This window comes from Chelonia mydas, chromosome 24 (assembly GCF_015237465.2).
Source record: "Chelonia mydas isolate rCheMyd1 chromosome 24, rCheMyd1.pri.v2, whole genome shotgun sequence".
Classification (NCBI taxonomy): Eukaryota; Metazoa; Chordata; order Testudines; family Cheloniidae; genus Chelonia; species Chelonia mydas.
The window spans coordinates 18,763,542-18,790,068 of record NC_051264.2 but is presented as its reverse complement, the minus strand read 5'-3'; the positions used below and the strand labels follow the sequence as shown (position 1 = coordinate 18,790,068).

The window sequence follows — 26,527 nt, the reverse complement described above, 5'->3', positions numbered from 1 at the left end:
CCTGAGAGACGTACGGAAAACGAGCAGAGCACGCAGCCCTGCTGCCACTGGACCGACAAACCCGGAGTCGCTGTGATGTACGGTCCCTGCGTGAGCCTGGCAGCAACTCGTCCCTTTCTCGCAGCTGGGAAATCGTTGGGTAGTTTAGTCGAGACATTGGCTGCAGCGTTGTCTTTGGGGCGAGGTGAAAAGCATCCACTGACCGGGGTAAGTGACGGGCCTTTGGGGTCGGGAGCGACCCAAGGGGGTGGCTCTGGGGTTTAATAACCTCTCCTCACGCAGTCCAGTTTGCGGGGTGGGAAGATTGGCTCCTTGGAAACCCTGATGCAGTGATCCGGGAGTGCACACTCGTTCCTGGGCGGGGGAAATCTAATCACTGAGCACACCGCCAGCTGGGGGTCTGCCCTGTTTTATGACACTCTGCCCGGAGACTGGCACTCGCAGTGGGGAGCCGTGTTAGGATATAGATATTCAGGCCTGTCTGCAAAGGCCTGTACGTTAAGAATTTAGGGGTATTCTTATCACTTGGCTAGTTAGAGGTATAAAAGAAAGAATCAAAATCACTGTCTGCTGGTGGAAGGGCCTTCTCTCACTGTGACAGTCTGAGGCCCTGTTCTTAGGCTAAGGCCTTTGGCTAAGCAGCAGAGGCAGCCATAAGCTGGGAAGCGACCGGTCACCTCCTCACATTCCAACCTAGTCACATTGAAAGAAGGTGCTATTGGGCTGTTAGGAATACAATCCTGTCCTGATAGTGCCTATCACCTCCAGAGAAAGGGAAGTGCCTAGAAAATGTAAAAGGAAACTTAGTTTGATAGCATCCTGTCTGGCAAGAACTCACTTATCAATAGCTGGGATGTGAAATCCTCACTTCTGTATTGTTTTGTCATTATAGTTCCCACTTTGCTATTGTCTGTCTGTATAATCTCTGTCTGGTTCTGTGATTGTTTCTGTCTGCTGTATAATTAATTTTGCTGTGTGTAAACTAATTAAGGTGGCGCGATATAATTGGTTACATAATCATGTTACAACATGGTTAGTTAAATTTCCGGAAAATGATTGGTTAAGGTATAGCTAAGCAGAACTCAAGTTTTACTATATAGTCTGCAGTCAATCAGGAAGTGGGGGGGTGGGGATGGGGGTGTGGGTGGGGGATGGGAACAGGGAATGGGGGTGGGGAAATTGGAATCGTGTTTAGCTAAGGGCAGGAATGGGAACAGGGACACAGGTGTAAGGCTCTGTGGTGTCAGAGCTGGGAAGGGGGACACTAAGGAAGGAAAGGGGAATCATGCTTGCTGGAAGTTCACCCCAATAAACATCGAATTCTTTTCACCTTTGGACTTCGGGTATTGTTGCTCTCTGTGCATGCGAGAAGGACCAGGGAAGGAAGCGAGTGAAGGAATAAGCCCCCTAACAAGCCGCTCCAGCCAGCATGACAAGGGGGACCCCTGGGGGTCTGGCACATCGCAGGGTCCCTCGAGGGGCTGCTCCGGAGCTGGGGGCCTGGGGCTCCGTGACACCATCCCCAGCTGGGAGCTGGCGGCGCTGGGTGGGGGCGGCTGCGCTGCCCAGGGCAGAGCTGACCGGGAGACACTGGCACAAGGAAATAAACGGCAAATGTCGGCACAAACAAGAGAGCGAAGGAGGAAGCAGCTGGGCAGGTGCAGCTCCCCTCCCCCGGCAGGGCTGCCCCGGGCAGGGAGTGGAGCCACGGGACAAAGTCCCTGGCATCCATCAAAGACACGGCACGTCTGGCTGGGATGCAAAGCCAGGGCGGGCACACGGCAGGCGCCCATGTGGCTGGCATCCCACCTCCCCGAGCCGTACGAATCCTGCAGCGGTCCCCCTGCCCATACAGCTCTCCCCTGGGGATCCCCTGTCACGGAGTGTGGGGGAGTCCAGGCCCTGCACCCCTCTTCCTGGGATTCACTGAGACTCTCAGCCCGCCAGTAAAACAGAAGGTTTATTGGACAACAGGAACACAGTCCAAAACAGAGCTTGTGGGTACACCCAGGACCCCTCAGTCAAGTCCTTCTGGGGGAGCAGGGAGCTTAGACCCCAGCCCTGGGGTTCCCTGTGTTCCTCCACCCAGCCCCAAACTGAAACTAAACCCACCCAGCAGGTTCCCTGCTGCAGCCTCCGTCCACATTCCTGGGCAGAGGTGTCACCTCCCCCTCCCCCTCCTGGCTCAGGTGACAGGCTCTCAGGTCTCCCGTCCCCAGGGCACATCCCCAGGTCAACACTCCCCCCTCCCTGCTGCGTCACATCGTCACATCCCCTAAGCCCTGACCCCTGAGCCACCCCTGCCAAACAGCCAGAGGTGCCGGGATCTCAGTGCATGGGGGAAACAAGCCACTTCCAATAAATGCCCAGCGCTCCGCTGACATGAGCAACCGAGTGTGGGACCCGGAGATGGGGGAGCACAGAGCACCTGGCATGGGGGGGGACGGGGGGAAACTGGAGAAAGGGGAATGGGGAGCACGCAGAGCCATGGGCATGGCAGGCATGGGGCAAATCGCATCCAGTCAAGACCCCGGATCCAGACAGTGAAGACACGGCCCCAACCAGGAGCTCGATTTACATCTTGTGATTTACACGCCGATCTCGTGATCGTTTTGGTCCAGTGCCAAGGTCCATGAGCTGCACGGCTGCCAGGTCGGGGCAGTGAGTGTCAGGAGACCGGCAGGAAGCTGGACAGGACCAGAGCGCAGGGGGATGTGGCTGGACAGACAGTGAAATAGCCGAGCGCCCAGCGTGGGGAGTGGGATCGGTGCAGGCAGTGACAGGCGACCGAGCGGAGTCTGATCCAGACTGGAGACAGACCGGAGCGTCCCCTGGGGAACTGAGCCCGAGGGGTGAATCCAGAACTGAGCTGAAGTCCCCAGACCCGGCTTCAGAGACAGGGAGGGCCCAGGGCGCAGGAACGGTGCTGACCCACGGGGTTGGTGCACAGAGGGACAGGGGACGTCCCATGCAGACAGGGAGCCCGGCTGGAGACAGAACAGATCCGGAGTTGCCGGGGCACTGGCTGGACAGACAAGTGAGTGTGGGGCACGGTGCCCGGCTACTCACCGTCCACCACGATCTCCATCCTAGCCGTGAGGCCGGTGACGGAGTTGTGAGCCTGGCACTTGTACCTGCCCAGCTGATCCAGGCTTGTGAGGTTAACAGTCAAGATGCTCTCGGTCTCGTTCGTGTCGGTGCCGTTGAGAAACCAGGGATAGCTCGGGGCTGGGACAGAGTCGGCGAGACACACGTCAGGGACAGAGGGGACCCGAGGGTCAGGCCGATGGGTCCTGGAGAGTCTATCCTGGCGGAGTCTGGCCCATCTGCACACAGTGGGAGGAGATCAGGGGGAGGGATGGCACCAGTAGGACAAAGTATAAACAGGTGCCATGTCCCACCCTACAGTGGCTGCATCTCCGTGGCTGTGTGATGCCGGCAGGGCCAAGGGCAGCGCGGCCGGGGGACGGGGCTGCAGCTACTCACAGGGCACGGTGACGTTGCTGGGCTCGCTGAGGTTGATGCTGATGAGATTCCCGACCTCGCACCAGAAGGCGCCGGTGTCGGCCTGGGGGACATTTGGCACCGTGAGGGTCCAGCTCTCCGAGGACAGCCCCAGCCCCTCACTGGGTACAAGGTAAGACCCGTCCCGGAGGCAGAGCATGGTGTCGGTGCGGGGGGAGCTGTTACACGGGAGGGTGAAGGTCCCGTTCTCAGGATCAGGTTTGGCGGCACCGGGGGCCTGGGCAGCATTTCTGTGCAGGGAACAGAGAGAGCGTCAGTGTGTGTCCTGGCCCTCCAGTCGCCTGGGACCAGGGCCGCCATCCCACGGGATTGTGAGAAGGGGCCTTTGACCATTTCCACCACAGACAAGGAACGATGGGGTCTCAGATGGAGGCGTCGGCCAATTCCTGCCATGTTGGGTGCCCCCCTTTTAAATCCTCAGCTCCTGGAGTCCTGTGATTTTCAGGAGACTCTTCACTTTCATTTAACAAAGAGCAAGTTTGTGGTCCTTTTGACTGGGGTGAAAATGTGGAAACCGCAACCCGAAGAGACCCTGGGTCCTGACAGCGAAGACACGGCTCTGACCAGGATCTGGATTTAAACCCTGATTTATATCCCGATCTCATGAATGTCCAGGTCCGGCTAAGAGAGCTGTGAGCTGCACTGGCCATCAGGTTGGTCCAGTGAGTGACAGGAGACAGGCAGGCCTCTGTCTTCACTAACAAGGTCAGCTCCCAGACTGCTGTGCTGGGCATCACAAAATGGGGAAGAGATGGCCAGCCCTCTGTGGAGATAGAGGTGGTTAGGGACTATTTAGAAAAGCTGGACGTGCACAAGTGCATGGGGCCGGACGAGTTGCATCCGAGAGTGCTGAAGGAATTGGCGGCTGTGATTGCAGAGCCCTTGGCCATTATCTTTGAAAACTCGTGGCGAACGGGGGAAGTCCCGGATGACTGGAAAAAGGCTAATGTAGTGCCAATCTTTAAAAAAGGGAAGAAGGAGGATCCTGGGAACTACAGGCCAGTCAGCCTCACCTCAGTCCCTGGAAAAATCATGGAGCAGGTCCTCAAAGAATCAATCCTGAAGCACTTACATGAGAGGAAAGTGATCAGGAATAGTCAGCATGGATTCACCAAGGGAAGGTCATGCCTGACTAATCTAATTGCCTTCTATGATGAGATTACTGGTTCTGTGGATGAAGGGAAAGCAGTGGATGTATTGTTTCTTGACTTTAGCAAAGCTTTTGACACGGTCTCCCACAGTATTCTTGTCAGCAAGTTAAAGAAGTATGGGCTGGATGAATGCACTATAAGGTGGGTAGAAAGCTGGCTAGATTGTCGGGCTCAACGGGTAGTGATCAATGGCTCCATGTCTAGTTGGCAGCCGGTGTCAAGTGGAGTGCCCCAGGGGTCGGTCCTGGGGCCGGTTTTGTTCAATATCTTCATAAATGATCTGGAGGATGGTGTGGATTGCACCCTCAGCAAATTTGCGGATGATACTAAACTGGGTGGAGTGGTAGATACGCTGGAGGGGAGGGATAGGATACAGAAGGACCTAGACAAATTGGAGGATTGGGCCAAAAGAAATCTGATGAGGTTCAATAAGGATAAGTGCAGGGTCCTGCACTTAGGACGGAAGAATCCAATGCACCGCTACAGACTAGGGACCGAATGGCTAGGCAGCAGTTCTGCTGAAAAGGACCTAGGGGTGAGAGTGGACGAGAAGCTGGATATGAGTCAGCAGTGTGCCCTTGTTGCCAAGAAGGCCAATGGCATTTTGGGATGTATAAGTAGGGGCATTGCCAGCAGATCGAGGGACACTGTGATCGTTCCCCTCTATTCCACATTGGTGAGGCCTCATCTGGAGTACTGTGTCCAGTTTTGGGCCCCACACTACAAGAAGGATGTGGATAAATTGGAGAGAGTCCAGCGAAGGGCAACAAAAATGATTAGGGGACTGGAACACATGACTTATGAGGAGATGCTGAGGGAACTGGGGATGTTTAGTCTACGGAAGAGAAGAATGAGGGGGGATTTGATAGCTGCTTTCAACTACCTGAAAGGGGGTTCCAAAGAGGATGAATCTAGACTGTTCTCAATGGTAGCAGATGACAGAACGAGGAGTAATGGTCTCAAGTTGCAGTGGGGGAGGTTTAGATTGGATATTAGGAAAAACTTTTTCGCTAAGAGGGTGGTGAAACACTGGAATGCGTTACCTAGGGAGGTGGTAGAATCTCCTTCCTTAGAGGTTTTTAAGGTCAGGCTTGACAAAGCCCTGGCTGGGATGATTTAACTGGGACTTGGTCCTGCTTCGAGCAGGCGGTTGGACTAGATGGCCTTCTGAGGTCCCTTCCAACCCTGATATTCTATGATTCTATGGACAGGACCAGAGCACAGGGGGATGTGGCTGGACAGACAGTAAAATAGCTGAGAGCGCCCAGTGCGGGGAGTGGGATCGGTGCAGGCAGTGACAGGCGACAGGCGGTGTCTGATCCAGACTGGAGACAGACGGGAGCGTCCCCTGGAGAACAGAGCCCGAAGGGTGAATCCAGAACTGAGCTGAAGTCCCCAGACCCGGCTTCAGAGACAGGGAGGGCCCAGGGTGCAGGAACGGTGCTGACCCGCGGGGCTGGTGCACAGAGTGGCAGGCGACAGGGGACGTCCCATGCAGACAGGGAGCCCGGCTGGAGACAGGACAGACCTGGTGTTACTGGGGCACCGGCTGGACAGACAGTGATGCAGCTCCCAGGGCTCAGTTTGCCAGTAGACTGAGGCCATCGTGGGGGCACGGTGCCCGGCTGCTCACCCTGTACTTGGATCTCCAGGGTGGCGTTCCTTGAGCTGAGGGGGAAGATAGTGATGGGCAGACAAGTGTAATTCCCAGACTGGCTGACGCAGAGATTGGTGACCTGGAGCTCGGAGCCGGAGCCGGAGCCGCTCGCCTGGAGCTCATTGAAAAGCCAGATGTACACTAGAGCCGGGCTGGGGTGGTCTCGGCAGAGCAAATTGAGGGCGGAGCCCTCAGCATAAACCTTCTGGCTGGGGGTGATCGTGGGCCCCCCTGGAGCGAACACAGGAGAGCCGCGTGTTGGGGGGGGCTGGGGGGAGGGCAGGCTGCTCCAGCTGCAGAGAACTCGCTGCCCAAGGGAACTAGATCCAACCGTTACCCGAGGCACAGGGGAGCAGCCAAGGGGGGGCGCATGTCCCGGGATGGGGTAACATGCTCCTGCCCCGTGGAGCTCCAGCCTGGCCCCACACTGGGGAGTAAACACCAGCTGACCCCAATCCTGCTGGGGTGGGAGGGAGCGTCCCATGGTCACAGGGGCTGTGGGGTGAAACCGGGATGGACCCGGAGCCCGACGGACAGGACGTGGGGCAGAGACGGAGACAGAGCAGGGAGCACGGGCTGCGCTGAGGGCAGAGGGTGGGTGAGAGACGTGCACAGGCTCACGTCCGATTCCCGCGCAGGGCAAAGACAGGGAGCCGAGGGGAGGCAGGACGGGTCACAAGCGACCAGGCGCTGGGCACAGACAGGCAGAGACGGCAGCGCGGGCTGCGCCGAGGAATGGAATCCGGAGCGATGGACGATCCAGATTCCGGACACCTGGGAACAGCCCACGGAGAAGAGACCCCACGGGGGTGAAACGGGAACTGACCAGGCACCGAGAGAGCCGGCGCTGGGTGCAGAGCCGGTGAGAGCGGGCGCACGAGGGGCTGATGGGAGCGGCCAGTGGAACGAGTGACCGGCTGACGGCTGATGCAGCTCTGGCGAAGCACAGACGCTCGGGGGTTAAACCAGGCCTGGCCAGGAGGGAAGAGCAGGCGCTGGGGAGAGCCCAAGAGAGCCGGCACCCCCTGCGCGGGTGGGCGATATTGGCGCAGTGAGTGAGAGAGAGGATGGCCCCGAGGGTGGCGAGGGGGCAGGACAGAGCCGCACTGACCCGGCTGATGGCAGACGGGGTGTTGGGGGCAAGGCGCAGGCTCTGCAGTGCACAGCGACAGGGTCATTCATCAACGGGCAACAGTCCGGCTTCGGATCCCGCGTCAAGAGAGACGGGGCCAGCGACGCGGGAACGAATCTCAGACTGGAGCCCCGGGCCCGGCTGCTGAAAGGGCAGCATGGACAGCAGGGCTGGCGCGTGGTGACAGGGCACCGTTGGATCCAGACTGGAGACAGGCGGGAGCGTCCCCCAGAGAACAGAGCCTGAGGGGTGGATCCAGGCCAGCCCCAGAGCCCTGGCTGCAGAGACAGGGAGATCCCAGCGCGCGGGGACGATTCTGACCCATGGGGTCGGTGCAGGGAGTGACAGGGGACGTCCCACGCAGACAGGGAGCCTGGCTGGAGACAGGACAGACCCGGGGCAGCTGAGCGCCGGCTGGCCAGACTGACAGAGCCCCCAGCACCCCACGTGCCCAAGACAGAGGCAGGCGTGGGGCGCGGTGCGCGGCTGCTCACCCGGCACCGCGATCGCCAGGTCGGCGCTGTCGTAGTGGGGTGTGAGGACGCTGTCGGCTCTGGGGTTTCTGTGCCCGAGTGGTTCACAGAGAGACTGAGGATCAGGGACTCGGACAGCGGCCCCTCTTCCTGGGTCTGCATCCCACCGTGACACCACGCGCCCCCCACGGCCAGGTTAGTGTCCGCGACCCAGGGCAGGCTCAGATTAGAGCCCGCAGCGTAGAGCTGCTGATGGGGCTGATCACGGGGGTCAGGCCCGAATGGAGCAAACACAGGACGGTCGCACACCTCCACAGGGCAGGGAGAGCCCCAGCACCAGATACCCAGAGCTGGCGCCAATGCCCAGGGCTGCCCCGGGGCCCAGGGACCCGGCCTCCTGAAGGAACACAGTAGGGAACAGATTGGAGGGCGAAACCCCCGCTCCTGCTTTATGGGAAGATCCCTCGATCGACGGCTAACTCGGGGCTGATCCCTGAGCTGGCTCAAGTCCCCGTCAGGCCCGGGTGAGGGATGGTCTGAAGCGTCTCCAGAGGCTGATACGGGTGGTTATAAGCCCCCTGCTGAGCTGCTGGACTCTGTGACGACTGATCCCCTGGTCACTAAATCAGGGCAGAGAAGAGCCACAGAAGCGATTCAGGGCGGGCGGAAATGCCTTGGAGCGAGCGACTGGCAGAGCTCGATGCGTTGAGCTTCTCGGAGCTCTGTGTGAGTGTCTGTCTGATAACAGCGCGTCAGCCCCTCCGTGGGGAGATAACACCAGGCCTGGGAGCAGAGCAAGGCCGAGCGAGAAGGAACCGCTGGAAGTTCAAGGCAGACACGTCCCAGTTAGACAAAGGCCCAGATTTGTACCAGCCAGGGTGACCAGCCGCTGGGCGAACGCCCGAGGGCAGGGTGGTGTGACGAATTGGGACTGTTCTTAATGTTTCCTCTGAAGAGTGTGGGGGTGCCTCAGTTTCCCCGAAGCGGTTCTTAAGTATCTAGGTGGTGGGATAAGGGTGTATGATCATTGCAGAGCCCGAGAGGGTAGGTGTGTGCAGAGGTCTGGCACAGAGAATGGCCGACACCCTTTTTCCTGGCAACTAATGGCCTGGGCCCTTCCCCCATGCAAGATGAGAGCTAAAGGGTTGGAGAACAAAGGAATCAGGTGACCTCCTGGCCTGGGAAAGGGATAAAGCCCAGAGGAGGAGAGGCTGGAGGGAGTTTCAGTTTGGGGCTGCTGGGGAGTGGAGTGAAGGGCAGACGTGTTGTCTGGCTCACTGCCCCCCAAAATGGACCCAGCTGAGGAGTCCCGTTCTCTGCACCTACAAGCTCTGTTTTAGACCATGTTCCTGTCATCTAAGAAACCTCTGTTTTACTGGTTGGCTGAGAGTCACGTCTGACTGCAGAGTTGGGGGGCAGGACCTTTTGGTTTCCCCAGGACCCCGCCTGAGCGGACTCGCTGTGGGAAGCACATGGAGGGGCAGAGGATGCTGAATGCTCCGAGGTCAGACCCAGGAAGGTGGAAGCTGGGTGAGCTTTGTGTCCTGCAGATAGGCTGCTCCCAGAGAGGAGACTTCCCCAGAGTCCTGACTGGCTTCATGGGGAGCAGTTCCAGAGCATCGCCCGGGGAATCCGTGACAACTGGTGGCAGAGGTGGGATGTACTGCACCCCGTGGACGGTGCTTCCTGCAGTAAGTGACTGGGGAGCAGTAACACGAAGGGGGATTGACGAGGACCAGGCGTGCTGATGGCTCAGAGAGGAACGGTTTCGGGGGGGCAGTTAACCCCTGGGAGTGTGTGACCAGCGAGAAGGACTGTTCAGTAGTGGGGTCCCCGTGGGGACTGCGGGGAGCAGTCCCAGGGGCGGAGGAGCCTGTGGCTTGGCCCTGGGAGAGAGAAGGACTTTTGCAGTAACAGGGTTCCCCTGGGGATTACAGCGAGCGGTCCCAGGGGCGGAGGAGTCTGCCACTCGACCCTGGCAAAGAGGTGGTGACCTGGAGAAGGGCTGGCACACTAGGGGTTCTCCCTGGAAACCGTGGGGAGCTGAGAGCACACAGGCCTGTGAGTCCACAACAACTTGGGAAGAGCGGAGTGAAGGCCTGTCACCGTCTCCTTAAGAAGGACATTGTAACCCTGTGCAGAAAGAGAGGGTTGAGCATTGGATAGTTCACCAAAGCACAGTTCATCGTGCAGCTGGAGGAGGATGACCGCTCTAAGGAACAGATTCCTGACCCCAAATGGGGCTATAGCAGGATCTGGGAGCAGCTGGAGTGGTAGCCAGGCATCGCCAAGACTCCTGTCCCCGACCAGATGAGGGTCTTCACGATCGGGTTCCCCATCCGGGGATCGGAGACAGACGGGATTGGAGCGGAGTCTGAGAGAGCAAGAGGACTGTGAGAGACAGCGAGAGCCCGAGAAAGAGCTGCAGAAGCAGCAGCAGCATGAACTGGCGGTGGGGGAGCGGAGAGGCCTAGGGGACCCCCCAGGGGTGAGTGGGGATAGACCCCGGGGGGCCAGCTCCGCAGGGAACCTTGAGACTCAATTGCTGCCCCTGGTTAAGGTGGGGGAATGTGGATGCCACCTCACTGCCTTTGAGCAGGCTGGCGATTTGAACCAGGGGGACCCTGCGGAAAAGCCCCGGTGTCCAGCTCCCTTGCTGGGTCCAAAGGCCGTAGACTCCGTCAGCCAGATGGGTGGGGAGGTGGACAGGCTCCCACTCCTGACCCCAACCTATATGTCTGTGTGGAGTTTCCTGGGGCCAGGCCCCTCGGACCTCCAGTGGGAGCGGAAGGTGATGGTCAATGGGGAGACATTCCTGGGGTGGCGAGATCCGGGGACAGAGAGAACTGTTGTCAGGCCTGGGTGGTGCAGCCTCAGAGGCTGAGGGGCTGTGTGAGCTGGGTGAGGGTCCCAAGGATGAAGCCCCTCGCCCTGCCTATGGCCCAGATCCCTGTGCAGACCCAGGAGGGGTGGGGCTGGCTGGTCCTTGGGGTGCTCCAGGATACCGGCTGCGAGACCCTGTTGGGGGGTGACTGTGTCTTTTTGGGACAGGATCCAGGCCCTGTTCCTGTAACTGCCAAGGGTTTGAATTTGAATCCAGGGAACCAATCGGCGGAGAGGGAAATGGTCAGTGAAAATGCAGATGACCTGGCTGTCAGGGGGGAGGAGCGGCTAGGCTCAGGATACCTGCCTGCCTGTAACCAGCCCTCTGGGGCTGGGTGGGACAGAGGGATGCTCCCTGCCCCCTTGCAGACTGGAGAGGGGGCTCCCGCTGGCTCTGATGCAGTGAGGAAAGCAGTGAGCTCGCTGCCTACCCCCACTGGGACAGCAAGGGCAGCGCTGAGCACAGGGGGAGCTGAGACCCCAGCTGAGTGGGGGGAGACACAGGCAGGGCAGGGGATCTGTGGGGAGTGGCAAGGTGCTGGGTAAGGAAAGTCTGGAGGAGCCTAGGCAGCCTTGTGAGCTGATGGCTGTGTCTAGTCAGCAGGGTGGGAAGGCGAGGAGAGTGGACGATGAGTGTCCCTGGACCTTACCTGTTAGCTGGGTGGAGAATTGGGACAGTGAAGGAAACGTGCCTGTGTCTGTCAGGGGTATTGACTTGCCTATGGAGGGAGCTACCCTGATCTCCAAGCAGTTGTCTGTGACCAGCCTTGTGTGCTGGGACCAGGGGAATGAGATCCCAAGCTGGGTGTCTGGGAAAGGAGAAAGTGTGTCCAGCTCTTCTTGGTCTGTGGAGCAGACAGAAGGGGCCTTTCAGCCTGTGATGGTTGAGGGTCGTGTAGTTGTCTCAGAGTTTGTTCTGGATTCAGCTAAAGCCCAGGAAGGGAAGGGTCCTAAGTTTGTGTCTGCTTGGGAGAATGGCCCTGTAACTAGGTCGCATCCAGTCAGTGTCTATGTAAAATCCCAGAGCCCAGACAATTCTGGTGTTTTTCGTTTTGCCTGTTGCTAGTGTGTGGCAAAGGGAAGGAGAAGGCTTCTGACCTTTTATCTAGGAAGTCTGTCAGTTTGCCTGAAAGGGGATTGTGTAGGAATCCGCCTGATGGGCCAGAGGTGATTCTGGATGTAAGTGAGACCCAGAAAGAGTCTGTTGTTGCTCAGGAAAGTGTTCCTCTAGAGCAAGCCCTCGGTGAAGAGGGTAAGGGCAGAATTTCTGTGAGGGGTGAATTGTTGCTTAGAAAAGCCCTCGGGAAAGGAATCCTCATGGAGTCTTTGCAAGCAGTTTACTGCCACTGAAGGGTGTGAAAGTGATTTAAGCAAGAAAGTCTCTGTTCCTAACAGCCAGAAATTTTCTGTTGTGAATGGATCCACTGACTTTCCTGTTGAAAGACCCAGTGTGGAGAGCTTTGAGAAGGTCTCAGATGAAGTGAAAGCTGTTAAGAAAGTTAAACAGTCCTCTAACCAAGTGGCTGTGTTTGGCCAGCTTGTTGCGGAGACAAGGTTGTTGAGAAAGGAATGTCTCCATTCCATGCGAGTTCTGTCAGTGAACAGTATGTGGCCCAGGTCAAGAGGGGGCTCTTAACCAAGAGAGCCCGAATTGCAGGCCTCCAGACTGGAGCGCTGGGAGAAGACCCAATTCCAGTTTGACCCCCGGGGGTTTTGGGGGTGGCCAAAGGGCACGGCCCGCATAAACCTTCCCACATGCGGCCTGCGAGTGCTATCGACCACCCGCGACCTAAGGGAGGGCGTGAAACTGGAAGGGCCTGGTGTAACTCCCACCAAGGAATGGGAGGGATGCTGGGGCATCCATGGGAACATTGGTGGCTTCGAACTTCCCCAGGTCACCGGCTCAAGTGACCCCGCTCAGTTCGATCTCGAAGGGGGGAGAGATGTGACGAATTGGGACTGTTCATAATGTTTCCTCTGAAGAGTGTGGGGGTGCCTCAGTTTCCCCGAAGCAGTTCTTAAGTATCTAGGAGGTGGGGTAAGGGTGTATGATCATTGCAGAGCCCGAGAGGGTAGGTGTGTGCAAGGGTCTGGCACAGAGAATGGTCGACACCCTTTTTCCTGGCAACTAATGGCCCGGGCCCTTCCCCCCTGCAAGATGAGAGCTAAAGGGTTGGAGAACAAAGGAATCCGGTGACCTCCTGGCCCGGGAAAGGGATAAAGCCCAGAGGAGGGGGGGCTGGAGGGAGTTTCAGTTTGGGGCTGCTGGGGAGTGGAGTGAAGGGCAGACGTGTTGTCTGGCTCACTGCCCCCCAAAATGGTCCCAGCTGAGGGGTCCCGTTCTCTGCACCTACAAGCTCTGTTTTAGACCATGTTCCTGTCATCTAAGAAACCTCTGTGTTACTGGCTGGCTGAGAGTCACGTCTGACTGCGGAGTTGGGGGGCAGGACCCTCTGGCTTCCCCAGGACCCTGCCTGGGCGGACTCGCGGTGGGAAGCGCACGGAGGGGCAGAGGATGCTGAATGCTCCGAGGTCAGACCCAGGAAGGTGGAAGCCGGGTGAGCTGTGTGTCCTGCAGACAGGCTGCTCACAGAAAGGCGACTGCCCCAGAGTCCTGACTGGCTTCATAGGGAGCAGTTCCAGAGCATCGCCCGGGGACTCCGTGAAAAGTGGATCCCCGTCTCGGATCCAGGCTGGGGCCTGTTCCTCGAGCACAAGTGACTGGGCTCCATACTGCAATAGCAAGGGATTCTCTGGCCTGCACTAGGCAGGAAGCCGGACTAGGTGGTCGAATGGCCCCCGCTGGCCTCAAACGCACCAAGTCTGTTAATTATTAACCGTTTACAGCGACTCTGAGGGTGGCGCCTTCCCGTTCCTGTCACCGAATCAGCTGGCGCTGGCCGAAGGTTACTGACAAGGCGCACAAAGGGAGGGGGATTAGCAGACGGGTTCAGGGGTGACAGGCACACGGGGGACAAAGGAGGCGGCAGGACCTGTTCTTGGTGGTTATCGGCCACCCCCTGCCCTGCCGCTCTGCCCATGACAACAGATCCACCCGGCTTCAGTGCCGGGTGCCGGGATTCTCTGCTCTGAGCTCCTGCTTCCCCCAGCAAGTTACCCATTAACCGCCGCCTGCTTATCCTATAACCTGCCAAACCCCGACTTGGGGGGAGGCGGGACCCGGGCTCACAGAGGGAGGGGCTCCAGCTCCCTGGTGACCAGGGTGGGGGCCCAGGGCACATGGAGGAGAAAGTTCCCCAGCATGACTGGGGGGGCTTGGAGACTCTGTGAGGCCGCAGTGCCATACCCCCCATAGAGTATCTCACTCTGGGACCCAGGGTGGGTCTAGCCAGGCACCAAGGACCCAGCCGCCCCCCACCCCAGGGTGACACAGCTGAGAGTGACCTCGCCAGCCGCCCTTCCCCCGGTCAGCCAAGCACCCCTGCCAGGTGAATGGGGGAGGGAGGCCGAGGGCAGCGAACAGGCCGAGGGCAGTGTCTCTGCTGTGGGGCAAGGACCCCCCACGCTGCTGCTCTCCCAGCTCTTCCCATCAGACCCCGCCCAGGGTTCCCACCCCAGACTCGGCCCATCGGGGGGCCCCACGCTCCCTCCCTGCATCCGGCCAGACGCTCCCCAGGAAAACAGGGGTTTGCAGCTTCCCAGCCCCGGCCGTGCTGCAGGGCTTCTGTGCTACGGGGCAAGGGGTCGGGATGGGGGGCTCTGGGGGCTGGCAGGGGCTGTCAGCCTCCAGCCAGACGTGCTTCAGCTGGGGGGCTGGCAGGGCTGTGTGGCCTGTGCTGGAGAACTGCCCTGGGGCAGAGCTGCCCTACACCAGGGATGGATTTGGTCCATTGTGTTTTAGCAGGTTGATCTGTTACCTGGATTATGGTAACACACAGTGGACGATTGTTCTGGGCGCTGCTCAGACCCCAGCTGAGACCAGGGGCCCGTCGCGCCGGGCACCGCCCAGACCCTGACCCAGATCAGGGCCCTGTTGCGCCAGGCGCTGCACAGACTCAGCGAGATGGCCCCTGCCCTGAAGGGCTCCCAGTCTAAGCGGCCAAAGGCAGGATCACTCTCCACGTTACAGCTGGGAACCGAGGGCTGGAGAGCGGCAGGGACTGGCCCAAGGGCACCCAGGGAGTCAGCGGCAGAGCTGGGAATCGAACCCAGGAGTCCGGGCTCCCACAACCACTGAAAGATGAAACTCCAGGTTCTTTGCTGAGTCCCACGGGGCAGCAGCCTAGGGGGCAGTCGATGGGCACACAGACCAGCAAGGTTCCCTCCCAGGGAAGCGGCGCAGAGAGATCTCCGGGGTTACCCAGGAGAAAGCAGACCAGGCCAGAGGAGGCTGGAGCCCAGATGCCCCAGTGAGGGGCCCGACAGAGCAGGGGGAGCCGGGAGGCTGAGGCGCAGCTGGGGATACTCTCAGAGCGAGTCGATGGAGGTGAGGTCGCTGGTGCTGACCTGGCTGGAGGCTTCGCACGACCAGGCTCTGGAGTAACTGCAGGTGACGCTGGCCAGGGTGAGGGTGCGGCTGTCCGGGATCAGCGCCAGGCACTCGCCCAGCCAGGGGGCTGCCTGGTCCTCAGCCAGCCTGGAGCCGGTGCAAGGGGAGGTCACGCAGACGAGAGCTATGGTGTCAGCGAACTCCACCAGGCAGGGGCTGCGCACCCCACCTGGGGCAGAGCCAGCTGCTCTGCAGGCAGAAGGGGTGGACGGGACCGAGGGCTAAGGGGGGGCAGCGCTCTCCCCCCTCCAGCACCTGGCACGAGGAGTCCAGCCGCCCTCGCACCATCTCAGGATCCGCACAGGGACACGCAAGAGCCTGCCCCCCCGACCCCTCTGAAAGCAGATGGGCCGGCTGCACAGAGACACAGCTTCTTTCTGCGGCTACTTCCCTGGGCAAGCAGCTGCTGGGAACGGGCCCCATGGTGATTAACCAGGGATGGGGAGACCTGGCAGTCACCCCCCAGAGCTCCCAGGGGTCCCCCATCATCCACAGCAGCAGGGCTCCCTCTGACCCCAGTTATCGTGTGTGTGGGGGGGGGGGGGCGGGGTAGAAAACACAAACAGGCCCCATGTACCCCTGGAAACTGAGGCACAAGGTGACGACAGCTCCTGGCTTCCAAACAGTGATGGGCACTGGCTCTATGGCGGCACGAGGGGGGGGACATGGGCTCCTGCACCCCTGATCCTTGTCCCACAGCCCCCGTCAATCTCCCGATCCCACCCGCACTCCCACTGGGGACTGGGCAGCAGCGCTGGACTGAGGCAAGTGGGACCAGGATCAGGTCCTGTGAGCGTGCTCCTCCCCCCAAAGAGGGAGGGGAACTGAGGCCGAGAATCACACGGTGCGAGCCAGGGGACGGGGTTTGCACTAGGGTGTGCGAAGATCTTTGCACTGATCACACTGCAAGATGGACTCCGGTGGCAGGGGAGCAGGGTGTGCTAGAGAGAACTGCCCCAGAGGGAACGGCAGCCCATAGACACCTGGGGATACAGGGAGTGGGGGGGGCCCAGAGTCTGGGGCGGGAACCACCAGCCAAATACAGAACCTTGATCTCGAGCCCTGGTGGCCCGATCCTGGCCCCAGGTGAGGACACACGGATGGGGCTAGGGGAGCGTCCCAGAGAGCCCCAGCTCCCAATGGAGCCAGAGGGAGAAGGGGTGAATCTGCCCCTTTCAAATACCCCAGCACTCAAGAGCGGGTGTCACACCAGCACTGATCACACACAGGGAGAGGGGCCCTGGCACTCCCTGGCACAGATGTGCCTCCGAACCCCCAGCACAGACCCCCTTCCCCAACACGGACTCCCCCCCAGCATGGGACACCACCTCCTCACACCCAGCACGGATCCTGACCCCATGCCCTGAAGCAACCCACCCCCTCCACTGCCCCCCAGGGCCAGCCGTTTCCCTCCCCCCAGCGCCAGGGGCCACATCCCAGAGCGCCATGAACAGGGACTTGTGATGGTGCAGCCTGTCCCTGCTCCCCACCCCCACGCCCCCGCCTGCAGCCCGTCCTCCCCCGGGCAGAGCCGTAGGTGCCAGCTCCCCGGGGCAGCACGACCCGGCTCTGCCATGGAGACGCTTCTCCCCCGGCAGGTTAATGCTCACTCAGGCTGGCAAGGCAGAGATGCCGGGATGGGGGGAGACACTAGGGGGGCCCGGAGAGGCTGTGGTGGGCAGGAGGCAGTGGGTGGGAGGGCACTGGGATACCAGGATGGGGTGGGGGGTGCCAGGGACACCAGGGGGAGCTGGAGAGGCTGGGACAGGCAGGGGGACACTGCAGACACCAAGACGGGCTGGGGGCACCAGAGACCCTGGGGGGAACTGCGGCCCCGGAGCTTGACTCCTCCGTGCCCAGAGCAGGGCCGATGCAGGTGGCATGAGGGAGAGCTCCCCCCACAACACACATAGCCCCCCTCACCAGAGTGTGCCCCAAGCCCCAGGGGATCTCAGGGTCTCTGGCCCAGCCCTTGGCCCCTTTGCCACTGCTGCCAGTGAGGGTCTGGATCCCACTCAGAGGCCAGGAACCGAGCTGGGACCCAGCAAATTCATTTCACCCTGGACCCTGAACGGGCATCGGTGGGAACGGCGGGTTCTGGGGGGTGCTGGGAAGCCCAGGGGTCCCCCTATGCCCAGTGAGGCTCAATCCCACACTGCTGGGACGTCAGGGAGAGCCAGGATGGGGGGGACCCAGAGCCCCACATTTCTGGGGGGCACCATCTCCCAGGAGAAGCAGGGGGCAGGGAGTCCCAGGCTACCCCACGGTGTCTGTGTTTGGGGGCGGGTTCCCCCCATGTCCCAGCCAGGCTCGTCCCCGGGGGAGAGGCCCAGAGCCCATCGCTGGGGCGGGGATGGGGAAGGGGCAGGGCCCGGGGGGGGCACTTACCGGAGACGGGCAGATGCACCGTGCCGTGGCGAGTGCTAGTCGGGCTCAGAATCTGCACCGTGTAGCTCCCGGTGTCGTTGAGCGTTAACCCCGCGATGTGCAGGGCGCAGTCCGGCCCCGCTGTCTCCCGCCCCGTGTGGGCCGGGCCGTTGTTCTGGCCGGGGGATGTTCCTGGGAAGTAGGTGAGGATCCGGCTGGTTTCATCAGCGGTCGCTGATCGGTACCAGCTGCAGCTCCGCAAGTCCTGTGGCGCTGGCTGCGGGGCCAGGCTGACGCCCCCTCCCACCGCGGGGCTCGGCGGGGTGAGGTCGATGGTCACCGGGGTCTCGGCCGGCGCCGGCTGGAGGCAGGAGCCCAGGACGGAGGCTGCGGGGGAAGGAGAGGCTCAGCTGGGCAGCGAGGGGCCGGGGCGCGGGGGGTCAGTCGGGGTCTGGGGGGGACACAAGCAGCGAGCGCCCGCCCAGGGGGACCAGCAGCCCGGCTACACCCGGCCAGAGAGCGCGGGGCGCGGGGCAGACCCTGGGCCGGTCCCTGCCCGGCCTCCAGACCCACCCCCCGGCCGGGGGAACCGCCCCGGGTCCAGCCGTCGCTCCCCAGTCGCAGAGCAGAGGGCGGGGTGCGGATCGGGCGGGGGGGGGGGCAGGAGCTGCCGACGGTTCCATGGAGATGGGGGGTATCCCCAAAGCCGCTGAGAGAGTCAAACATGTGACCCCCCCCGGCTCTGACACCCCCAGGTCAGGGTGGGGTTAGAGCGCGGGGCAAGTGGGGGAGGGCTGGCGCCCCCATCCCACTGGGACAGGAAAGAGGGGGGATGAGCGGGGGGGGAGCCCCCTGGGGCAGCTACGGGCAGGGAAATCTGGTGAGAAAACGCCCAGAGCCCGGAGGGTGCAAATCGGAGCTGCTCCATGGGACACAATATCCCCCCACTGACACCCCTGGGGGCTGGGCCCGGGGAGACAGACAGAGAGCGGGGTGGGGTGGGGATAGTAGGTGTGTGGGGATGGGCAGGCGGGCAGGCAGATTACAGTCGGGTGATCGGTGTCCCTGAGGCCAGGATCCGACCAGACACCAAAGAACAATTCAAACACCAGCTGTCAGGCAGACGGGGGGGGGGGAGGCTTCCTGGGGGGCCACAGGGGACCCCGTCCTGGGACTAACACCCCCGAAGGGGAGACCCCCACCCTCTGCCCCAAAGCTGCCAAGCCCGCCCCCCATGCCCTGCTCTCACCTGCCAGCAGCAGCCCTTTCCAGGGACTGCCCCATGCGGGGGGGTCCCAGCTCCCGGACAGACGCCCCATGGCCCTTCTCCGCCCCGGGGATCGCTGCCTGATGTGGCCTTGGAGAGAGCCGAGGGTGGGTGCCCCGCCGGACGCCTGGGTTCTCTGGAGCAGCTGTGCCAGCTGCCGGGGCTCCCTGACTGAGACTCTGGCCAGGCGGGGTGGGGATGAGACACCTCCGGTCCCCGCCCTCCTCCCTCTCTCTGGGGGCAGGGCTAACTCCGAGCCAGCCCCTCCCACCTGCCCAGCTGTTTGTGTCCCTGCACCTGTGGGTCCCGCTCTAGGGCAGGGGCAGCTGGGAGCTGGGCAGATCCGGTCGCCCCATCGCAAAAAAGAGACACTGGAATTGGGAAAGGTTCAGAAAAGGGCAACAAAAATGATGAGGGGGATGGAAGGGCTGCCAGGTGAGGAGAGATGAATAAGAGTGGGCCTTTTCAGCTTGGAAAAGAGGTGACTAAGGGTGGATACATACAATCATGACTGGTGTGGAGAGAGTAGATAAGGACGTGGTATTTACTCCTTGTCACAACACACGGACTAGGGCCACCAACTGAAATAAACAGGCAGCAGGTTTGAAACAGACAAAAGTAAAGTATTTTTTCACACAACGCACCGTCAACCTGTGGAACTCCCTGCCAGAGGAGGTTGTGAAGGCCAAAACCATAACAGGGTTCAAAAAAGAACTGGATAAATTCATGGAGGACAGGTCCACCGATGAATGGGGGACAGGGCATGGATCACTGGGCGATTCCCAGGTCTGGTCATTCCCTCGGGCGCACCCGGCACTGGCCGCTGTGCGCAGACAGGACACTGGGTAGATGGACCTTTGCTCTGACCCAGTCGGGCTGCTCTTCTGTTCAGTGCCGGGGCTCGGGGATCCCTCAGGGGACCCCACCCACTGTGGCTGGCCCAGATCAGACCGGCAGAGTGTCACACTCAGCACAGGTGTGTCTGCACGTGGGGCCACACTCACAGAGACACACTTGCCCCGTCTGGGTCTGTGCAGCACCCGGTACAATGCGGGGGGGGCCCAGTCTCTCTCTGTGCAGTGACCAGAGCGATGGGGCCTGACCTTAGCCGGGGTCAGTGCAACGCCCAGCACAACGGGGAGCCATATCTCCATCAGGGTCCGGGCAGCGCCTGGCACCATGGGGCCCCGATCTCAGTCTGGGGGGTCTGTGCAGCGCCCGGCACCACGGGGCCCCGATCTCAGTCTGGGGGGGTCTGTGCAGCGCCCGGCACCACGGGGCCCCGATCTCAGTCTGGGGGGGTCTGTGCAGCGCCCGGCACCACGGGGCCCCGATCTCAGTCTGGGGGGGTCTGTGCAGCGCCCGGCACCATGGGGCCCCGATCTCAGTCTGGGGGGGTCTGTGCAGCGCCTGGCACCATGGGGCCCCGATCTCAGTCTGGGGGGTCTGTGCAGCGCCCGGCACCACGGGGCCCCGATCTCAGTCTGGGGGGCTGAGCAGTGCCCGGCATCATGGGGCCCCGATGTCAGTTGGGGTTTGGGCAGCACCTGGTGCAACAGGGCCCTGATCTGTTGGGGTCTGTGCAGCGCCCGGCACCACGGGGCCCCGATCTCAGTCTGGGGGGTCTGTGGAGCGCCCGGCACCATGGGGCCCCGATCTCAGTCTGGGGGGGTCTGTGCAGCGCCCGGCATCACGGGGCCCCGATCTCAGTCTGGGGGGGGTCTGGGCAGCGCCTGGCACCATGGGGCCCCGATCTCAGTCTGGGGGGTCTGTGGAGCGCCCGGCACCATGGGGCCCCGATCTCAGTCTGGGGGGTCTGTGGAGCGCCCGGCACCATGGGGCCCCGATCTCAGTCTGGGGGGGTCTGTGCAGCACCCGGCACCATGGGGCCCCGATTTCAGTCTGGGGGGTCTGTGCAGCGCCCGGCACCATGGGGCCCCGATTTCAGTCTGGGGGGTCTGTGCAGCGCCCGGCACCACGGGGCCCCGATCTCAGTCTGGGGGGTCTGTGGAGCGCCCGGCACCATGGGGCCCCGATCTCAGTCTGGGGGGGTCTGTGCAGCGCCCGGCATCACGGGGCCCCGATCTCAGTCTGGGGGGGGTCTGGGCAGCGCCTGGCACCATGGGGCCCCGATCTCAGTCTGGGGGGTCTGTGGAGCGCCCGGCACCATGGGGCCCCGATCTCAGTCTGGGGGGTCTGTGGAGCGCCCGGCACCATGGGGCCCCGATCTCAGTCTGGGGGGGTCTGTGCAGCACCCGGCACCATGGGGCCCCGATTTCAGTCTGGGGGGTCTGTGCAGCGCCCGGCACCATGGGGCCCCGATCTCAGTCTGGGGGGGTCTGTGCAGCGCCCGGCACCATGGGGCCCCGATTTCAGTCTGGGGGGGTCTGTGCAGCGCCCGGCACCATGGGGCCCCGATCTCAGTCTGGGGGGTCTGTGGAGCGCCCGGCACCATGGGGCCCTGATCTCAGTCTGGGGCGTCTGTGCAGCGCCCGGCACCATGGGGCCCCGAACTCAGTCTGGGGGGGTCTGTGCAGCGCCCGGCACCACGGGGCCCCGAACTCAGTCTGGGGGGGTCTGTGCAGCGCCCGGCACCACGGGGCCCCGATCTCAGTCTGGGGGGTCTGTGCAGCGCCCGGCACCATGGGGCCCTGATCTCAGTCTGGGGGGGTCTGTGCAGCACCCGGCACCATGGGGCCCCGATCTCAGTCTGGGGGGGTCTGTGCAGCTCCCGGCACCATGGGGCCCTGATCTCAGTCTGGGGGGGTCTGTGCAGCGCCCGGCACCATGGGGCCCTGATCTCAGTCTGGGGGGTCTGTGCAGCGCCCGGCACCACGGGGCCCCGATCTCAGTCTGGGGGGTCTGTGCAGCGCCCGGCACCACGGGGCCCCGATCTCAGTCTCGGGGGCTGAGCAGCGCCAGGCGTGATGGGGCGCTAATCTCACTCTGGGGGTTCTGGGCACTTCCCGGCGTGACGGGGCCCTGATCTCACTCGGGGTCTGTGCAGCGATGGCGCGACGGGCCCTGACCTCGGTGGGGTCTCTAGGCGCGCTGTGACAGACCCATTGGTGCTGTAACCGGCAGGCCCCCGTGCCCCAGGCGACGCCCAGGGGCTGGCCAGGCCCAGACTCGCCTGGGATGGTTCTGTGCTGAGTCACACAGCGGGCACCGTGTTGTCGGGTGGGAGGGGCCCTGCACGGGGGGGGGGCAGGATCTTCCCCCCTCCCCCGGCTGGGGGCCCTGGGGTTTTGTTTCCAGGGAACCGGAGGGGTGGGGGGGTTCCTCCCATTTCAGTTCCCATGCACTGACCCCCCACCCCCAATGCGTGACATGTCTGAGCCCAGAAGTCCCCCGCTCCAAATAGGATCCAGCTCCAACCCCCGGGTGCCCCTGCCACCCCACCCCCAGCCCTCCGGGGATCCCCAGCTCTGCAGACCCCAGTCACCCCCAGGCCCCACCTGGGAAGCCCAGCCCCCCTGAGTGCACCCTGGGGCACCCCCTGCCCCTCATGCCCCCTGCAGTCTTCCCACCCCTGGCTGAGGCAGCCTGCGCCAGCTGGGGGCTGGCCCCAGACTCCGGGTGGCACCGGGACAGGGTGGGGGGGTTCCCCTCTGGGGGGTTATTTGCTCTGTGCCCCACGCCCTGGGGAGGGGGGAACAGGGGTTCAGATCCACCCACCGATCCCCTCCAGGGAGCACAGCGGACCCCTGGCCTGGGAACCCCCCGAACCTGCTGCTGCAGAGGGACCTGGAGCCACAGTCCCACAGCGCCACCCAGGGGGGAGCGGGAGAATGGGCACGGGGGGGGCGGCGCCACCCAGGGGGGAGCGGGAGAATGGGCACGAGGGGGGGGGCGGCACGCAGGGGGGAGCGGGAGAATGGGCACGGGGGGGCAGCACCCAGGGGGGAGAGGGAGAATGGGCACGAGGGGGGTGGCACCCAGGGGGGAGCGGGAGAATGGGCACGGGGGGGTGGCACCCGGGGGGAGCGGGAGAATGGGCACGAGGGGGGTGGCGGCACCCAGGGGGGAGCGGGAGAATGGGCACGAGGGGGTGGCGGCACCCAGGGGGAGCGGGAGAATGGGCACGAGGGGGGGCAGCACCCAGGGGGGAGCGGGAGAATGGGCACGAGGGGGGTGGCGGCACCCAGGGGGGAGCGGGAGAATGGGCACGAGGGGGGGTGGCACCCAGGGGGGAGAGGGAGAATGGGCACGAGGGGGGGGCAGCACCCAGGGGGGAGGGAGAGTATGGGCACGCGGGGGGGGGCGGCACCCAAGGGGGAGTGGGAGAATGGGCACGAGGGGGGTGGCAGCAGCCAGGGATGAGAGGGAGAATGAGCACGAGGAGGGTGGCGGCACCCAGGGGGGAGCGGGAGAATGGGCACGAGGGGGGGTGGCAGCACCCAGGGAGTGGGGTTTATGCTGTGTCCCTCCTGGATCATCGAGCGGGTTCCCTGTCTCGCCCCGGGCGGGCCCTGTGTTCCCCCAATGCAACTCCTGGGGAACAGGGTGCCCCAGGACTCCTGGGTTCTAGTCCAGCTCTGGGAGGGGAGTGGGGGCCAGTGTGTTAGACCCAGGGGTGGGGCTGGGGGCCAGGACTCCTGGGTTCTATTCCAGCGCTGGGAGGGGAGTGGGGGCCAGTGGGTTAGACCCAGGGGTGGGGCTGGGGGCCAGGACTCCTGGGTTCTATTCCAGCGCTGGGAGGGGAGTGGGGGCCAGTGGGTTAGACCCAGGGGTGGGGCTGGGGGCCAGGACTCCTGGGTTCTATTCCAGCGCTGGGAGGGGAGTGGGGGCCAGTGGGTTAGACCCAGGGGTGGGGCTGGGGGCCAGGACTCCTGGGTTCTATTCCAGCGCTGGGAGGGGAGTGGGGGCTAGTGGGTTAGACCCAGGGGTGGGGCTGGGAGCCAGGACTCCTGGGTTCTATTCCAGCTCTCACTTTCATTTCCCCGAGCCACGGGGTGCCCAGGGTGCCAGGAAGGCTCTGGAATGGGGAAGCCCTGGGGCACTTGCACGCTCTGGGAATTGGCCCAAAAGTCACCGTTCTGCACTAATCCTTCCTGCTCGGTTCCCATCAGTCGTCAGGGTGACAGGACAATGGGTCCCTCCCGCTGGCCCAAACCGCAGCCAATGGGCGCCGGGCTGGCAGCCCCTGGGGTATAAAGGCTGCGTGAGCCCCAAGACAGCGCTGCCAAAATGGACCGAATCCTGTGCCTCCTTCCGCTGCTGCTGTCTGTAACCATCACAGCCTGCTCGCCCCATGTGCCAGGTGAGAGGGGACGGGGCCCTGTGTAAACAGCCCCCACGCCCCACCCCAGAGCCAGCTGCATCTCAGCACCGGGCAAGGGGGTCCTGTGTAAACAGCCCCCATGCCCCACCCGAGAGGGGCTGCATCTCAGCACCGGGCGAGGGTTTAGCTTCCCTTCTCCTGTCTGACACAGGTGGTGGACAAGGAGCGGAGGGGGAGCTGAACCCCACCAGACGGCACGCGACCGCAGCAGGACTCTGTGAGTGCCCAGGTCAGTGTCCCCTGTCATGGGGTGAAGTTGAGTTGGAGAGGAGCCACCCCACCCCCCCATGTGATGTCTCCTGTCATTTCAGGCTGGTCGGGATCACGGCGCCAGCTCGCAGGAGACCTCGGGGTTGGGGCCAGACACAATGGGCTGTGCCCGTGTGACGGCATCGTCCCCCGTGGCCAAGGCAGGGGTGAGAGCCGCTCCCAGCGTCGGGGGTGGGAGGGGTGGGGTGGGGTTGGAGGGATGGGGGAGCACGGCCGGGGAATGGGATCTGCTAACGGGGCAGGGGTGGGGTTAGGGGCTCGTAACGACAGAGGCAGAGAACGGCACCAGGGAACGAGGGACGGGGATTTGAGTCTCATTACAGGGTGCAAGGAATGGGGTTTGGGGCTGAGGGGGAGCAAGGCAAGGATTGGGGGATGGGATTGAGGAGAAGAGGGGAGGGATTGGGCTCTGGTAACAGGGTGCAGAGAATGGCGTGTCGGATGGGGTGGGGTGCAGGTCTTGGGTCTGGTAACAGTGCGCAGAATGGGGCAGGGGATGAGGTCGGGTTTGAGATTGGGATCTGACACTGAGGGGAAGAAGAGGATGGACTGGGGTCTGGTAATGGGGTGCAGAGAGGAGGTTTGAGATTGGGATGGGATGCAGGGATTGGGGTCTGGCATTGAGGGGAAGGGGGAAGGCTTGGGGTCTGGCATTGAGGGGAAGGGGGGTCTGGGGTCTAGCTGGGGGAAGGGCAGGAGACACCCTGCTAAGCCCCCCCACTCTCCGTCTCTCCCGCAGGGCGTCACCCCCAGGGCCGGGGGAGACGGGGCCAGCACCATGGGCGCAGACAGCAGCGGTGCCGCGGGATCCCGAGCCGATGCCGGCAGCTGGGCCTGGCTAAGGGGCTGCTGCTGCCCCTCTAGCCGCCTGGGGCCCGTGGGGCCCTGAGCGGAGCCAGTCGGGGGCGTCGCCTTTCGCCCCGTCAGTAAAAACCCAGCTCGAGGGGATGCTCCTGTCTGGTGTCTGGGTGCGGATCCTTCACCCCTGACCTCTGACCCCACAGGCCGGGGTCAAAATCGCCCACGGACGCCTCCCCCACGGTCACTGCACCAACCCCTCCCCTGCTCCTGGGGCACCAGCGTTGGGGTGTGGGCGTCCTCTCGCCTTGCAGGGTGTTAACCCTGGAGCCTAGTGATGGTGGCTGGGATCAGCCAAGGGTGCGAGGAGGGAGGGGCCCGGGGTGTCCCGATGGGGGTGGTGAGGCTGGGGAGAGGGAGGGGGAGGGGAGCCCCCCGCTCCCAGCACCGGGTCGGGGAGGGGCGGCCCGAGGGGAGGGGCCAGAGGAGGTGACACTGAGACGCGGTGGTTTTGCCAATGGGGTTAAAGGTCGGAGGTCGGGGCCAGTGACCCAGGGTCAGAGGTTGCGGCCCTGGAAGGTGTTGGGGTCACGGCTCCTGTGGGGTCGGAGGTGAAGCGGACCGGGGTCAGAGGTCACCGCGCGAGGGCGGGGCCAGGGCGGTGACCCGCAGACAAAACCACACGGGATCGTTTCCGGGGCCAAGACAAGAGGTCACGTTTCTTATCACAACACAGTTCGAGCTATAACCACTAGCTAATCCCTCGCCACACACCCACCCAAGCCCCCCACGCCCCCCGTCTTCTGCAGCTGCTGGGTAGTTACCGGTCCCGAATGCAGCGAGGGCTCGTGGCGAACGGGCCAGGAAAGCCGGGCACAAGGGAGGGCTGGGTCTCTGTCGGGCGCGCACCGAGGCCCTTCCATCCTGGCAGAGAACGTGACCCTCCGAGCTTCCAGCTCACCCATCCCTTTCGCAGGCTTTTGTTTGAATCCAGAGTCGCTCGGTCTTGCTGTGCCAGGCTGCCTCTGGGGCCGGCGTGAGTGATCCCCCGTCAGTGGCAGACGTGACTTTCAGCCTGGGGCCTGGCTTTGCTGTTTCTTCAATGGTACTTTTGTCCTGTTCCTTTGGGGGTGGACTCTTCTTGCTTTGTCAGAGCTGCTGTCTGCATCTTCAGCTACTTTCTCTCATCAGGACCGGCTGGGGCTGGAGG

The 26,527-nt window shown here is 62.7% G+C and overlaps 1 protein-coding gene across 1 annotated transcript in view; it reads right to left on the bottom strand.

Moving 5' to 3' along the window:
- Positions 1–26,527, bottom strand: part of LOC102946165 (carcinoembryonic antigen-related cell adhesion molecule 5) — a 49,608-nt gene that overhangs the window by 7,172 nt on the left and 15,909 nt on the right. The window contains exons 11-12 of the mRNA XM_037882629.2: positions 18,948–19,336; positions 17,720–18,085 (exon numbers count right to left, since the gene is read on the bottom strand). Of these exons, the coding sequence (XP_037738557.2) occupies positions 17,720–18,085; positions 18,948–19,336 (755 nt within the window). The remainder of the gene's footprint in view (positions 1–17,719; positions 18,086–18,947; positions 19,337–26,527) is intronic.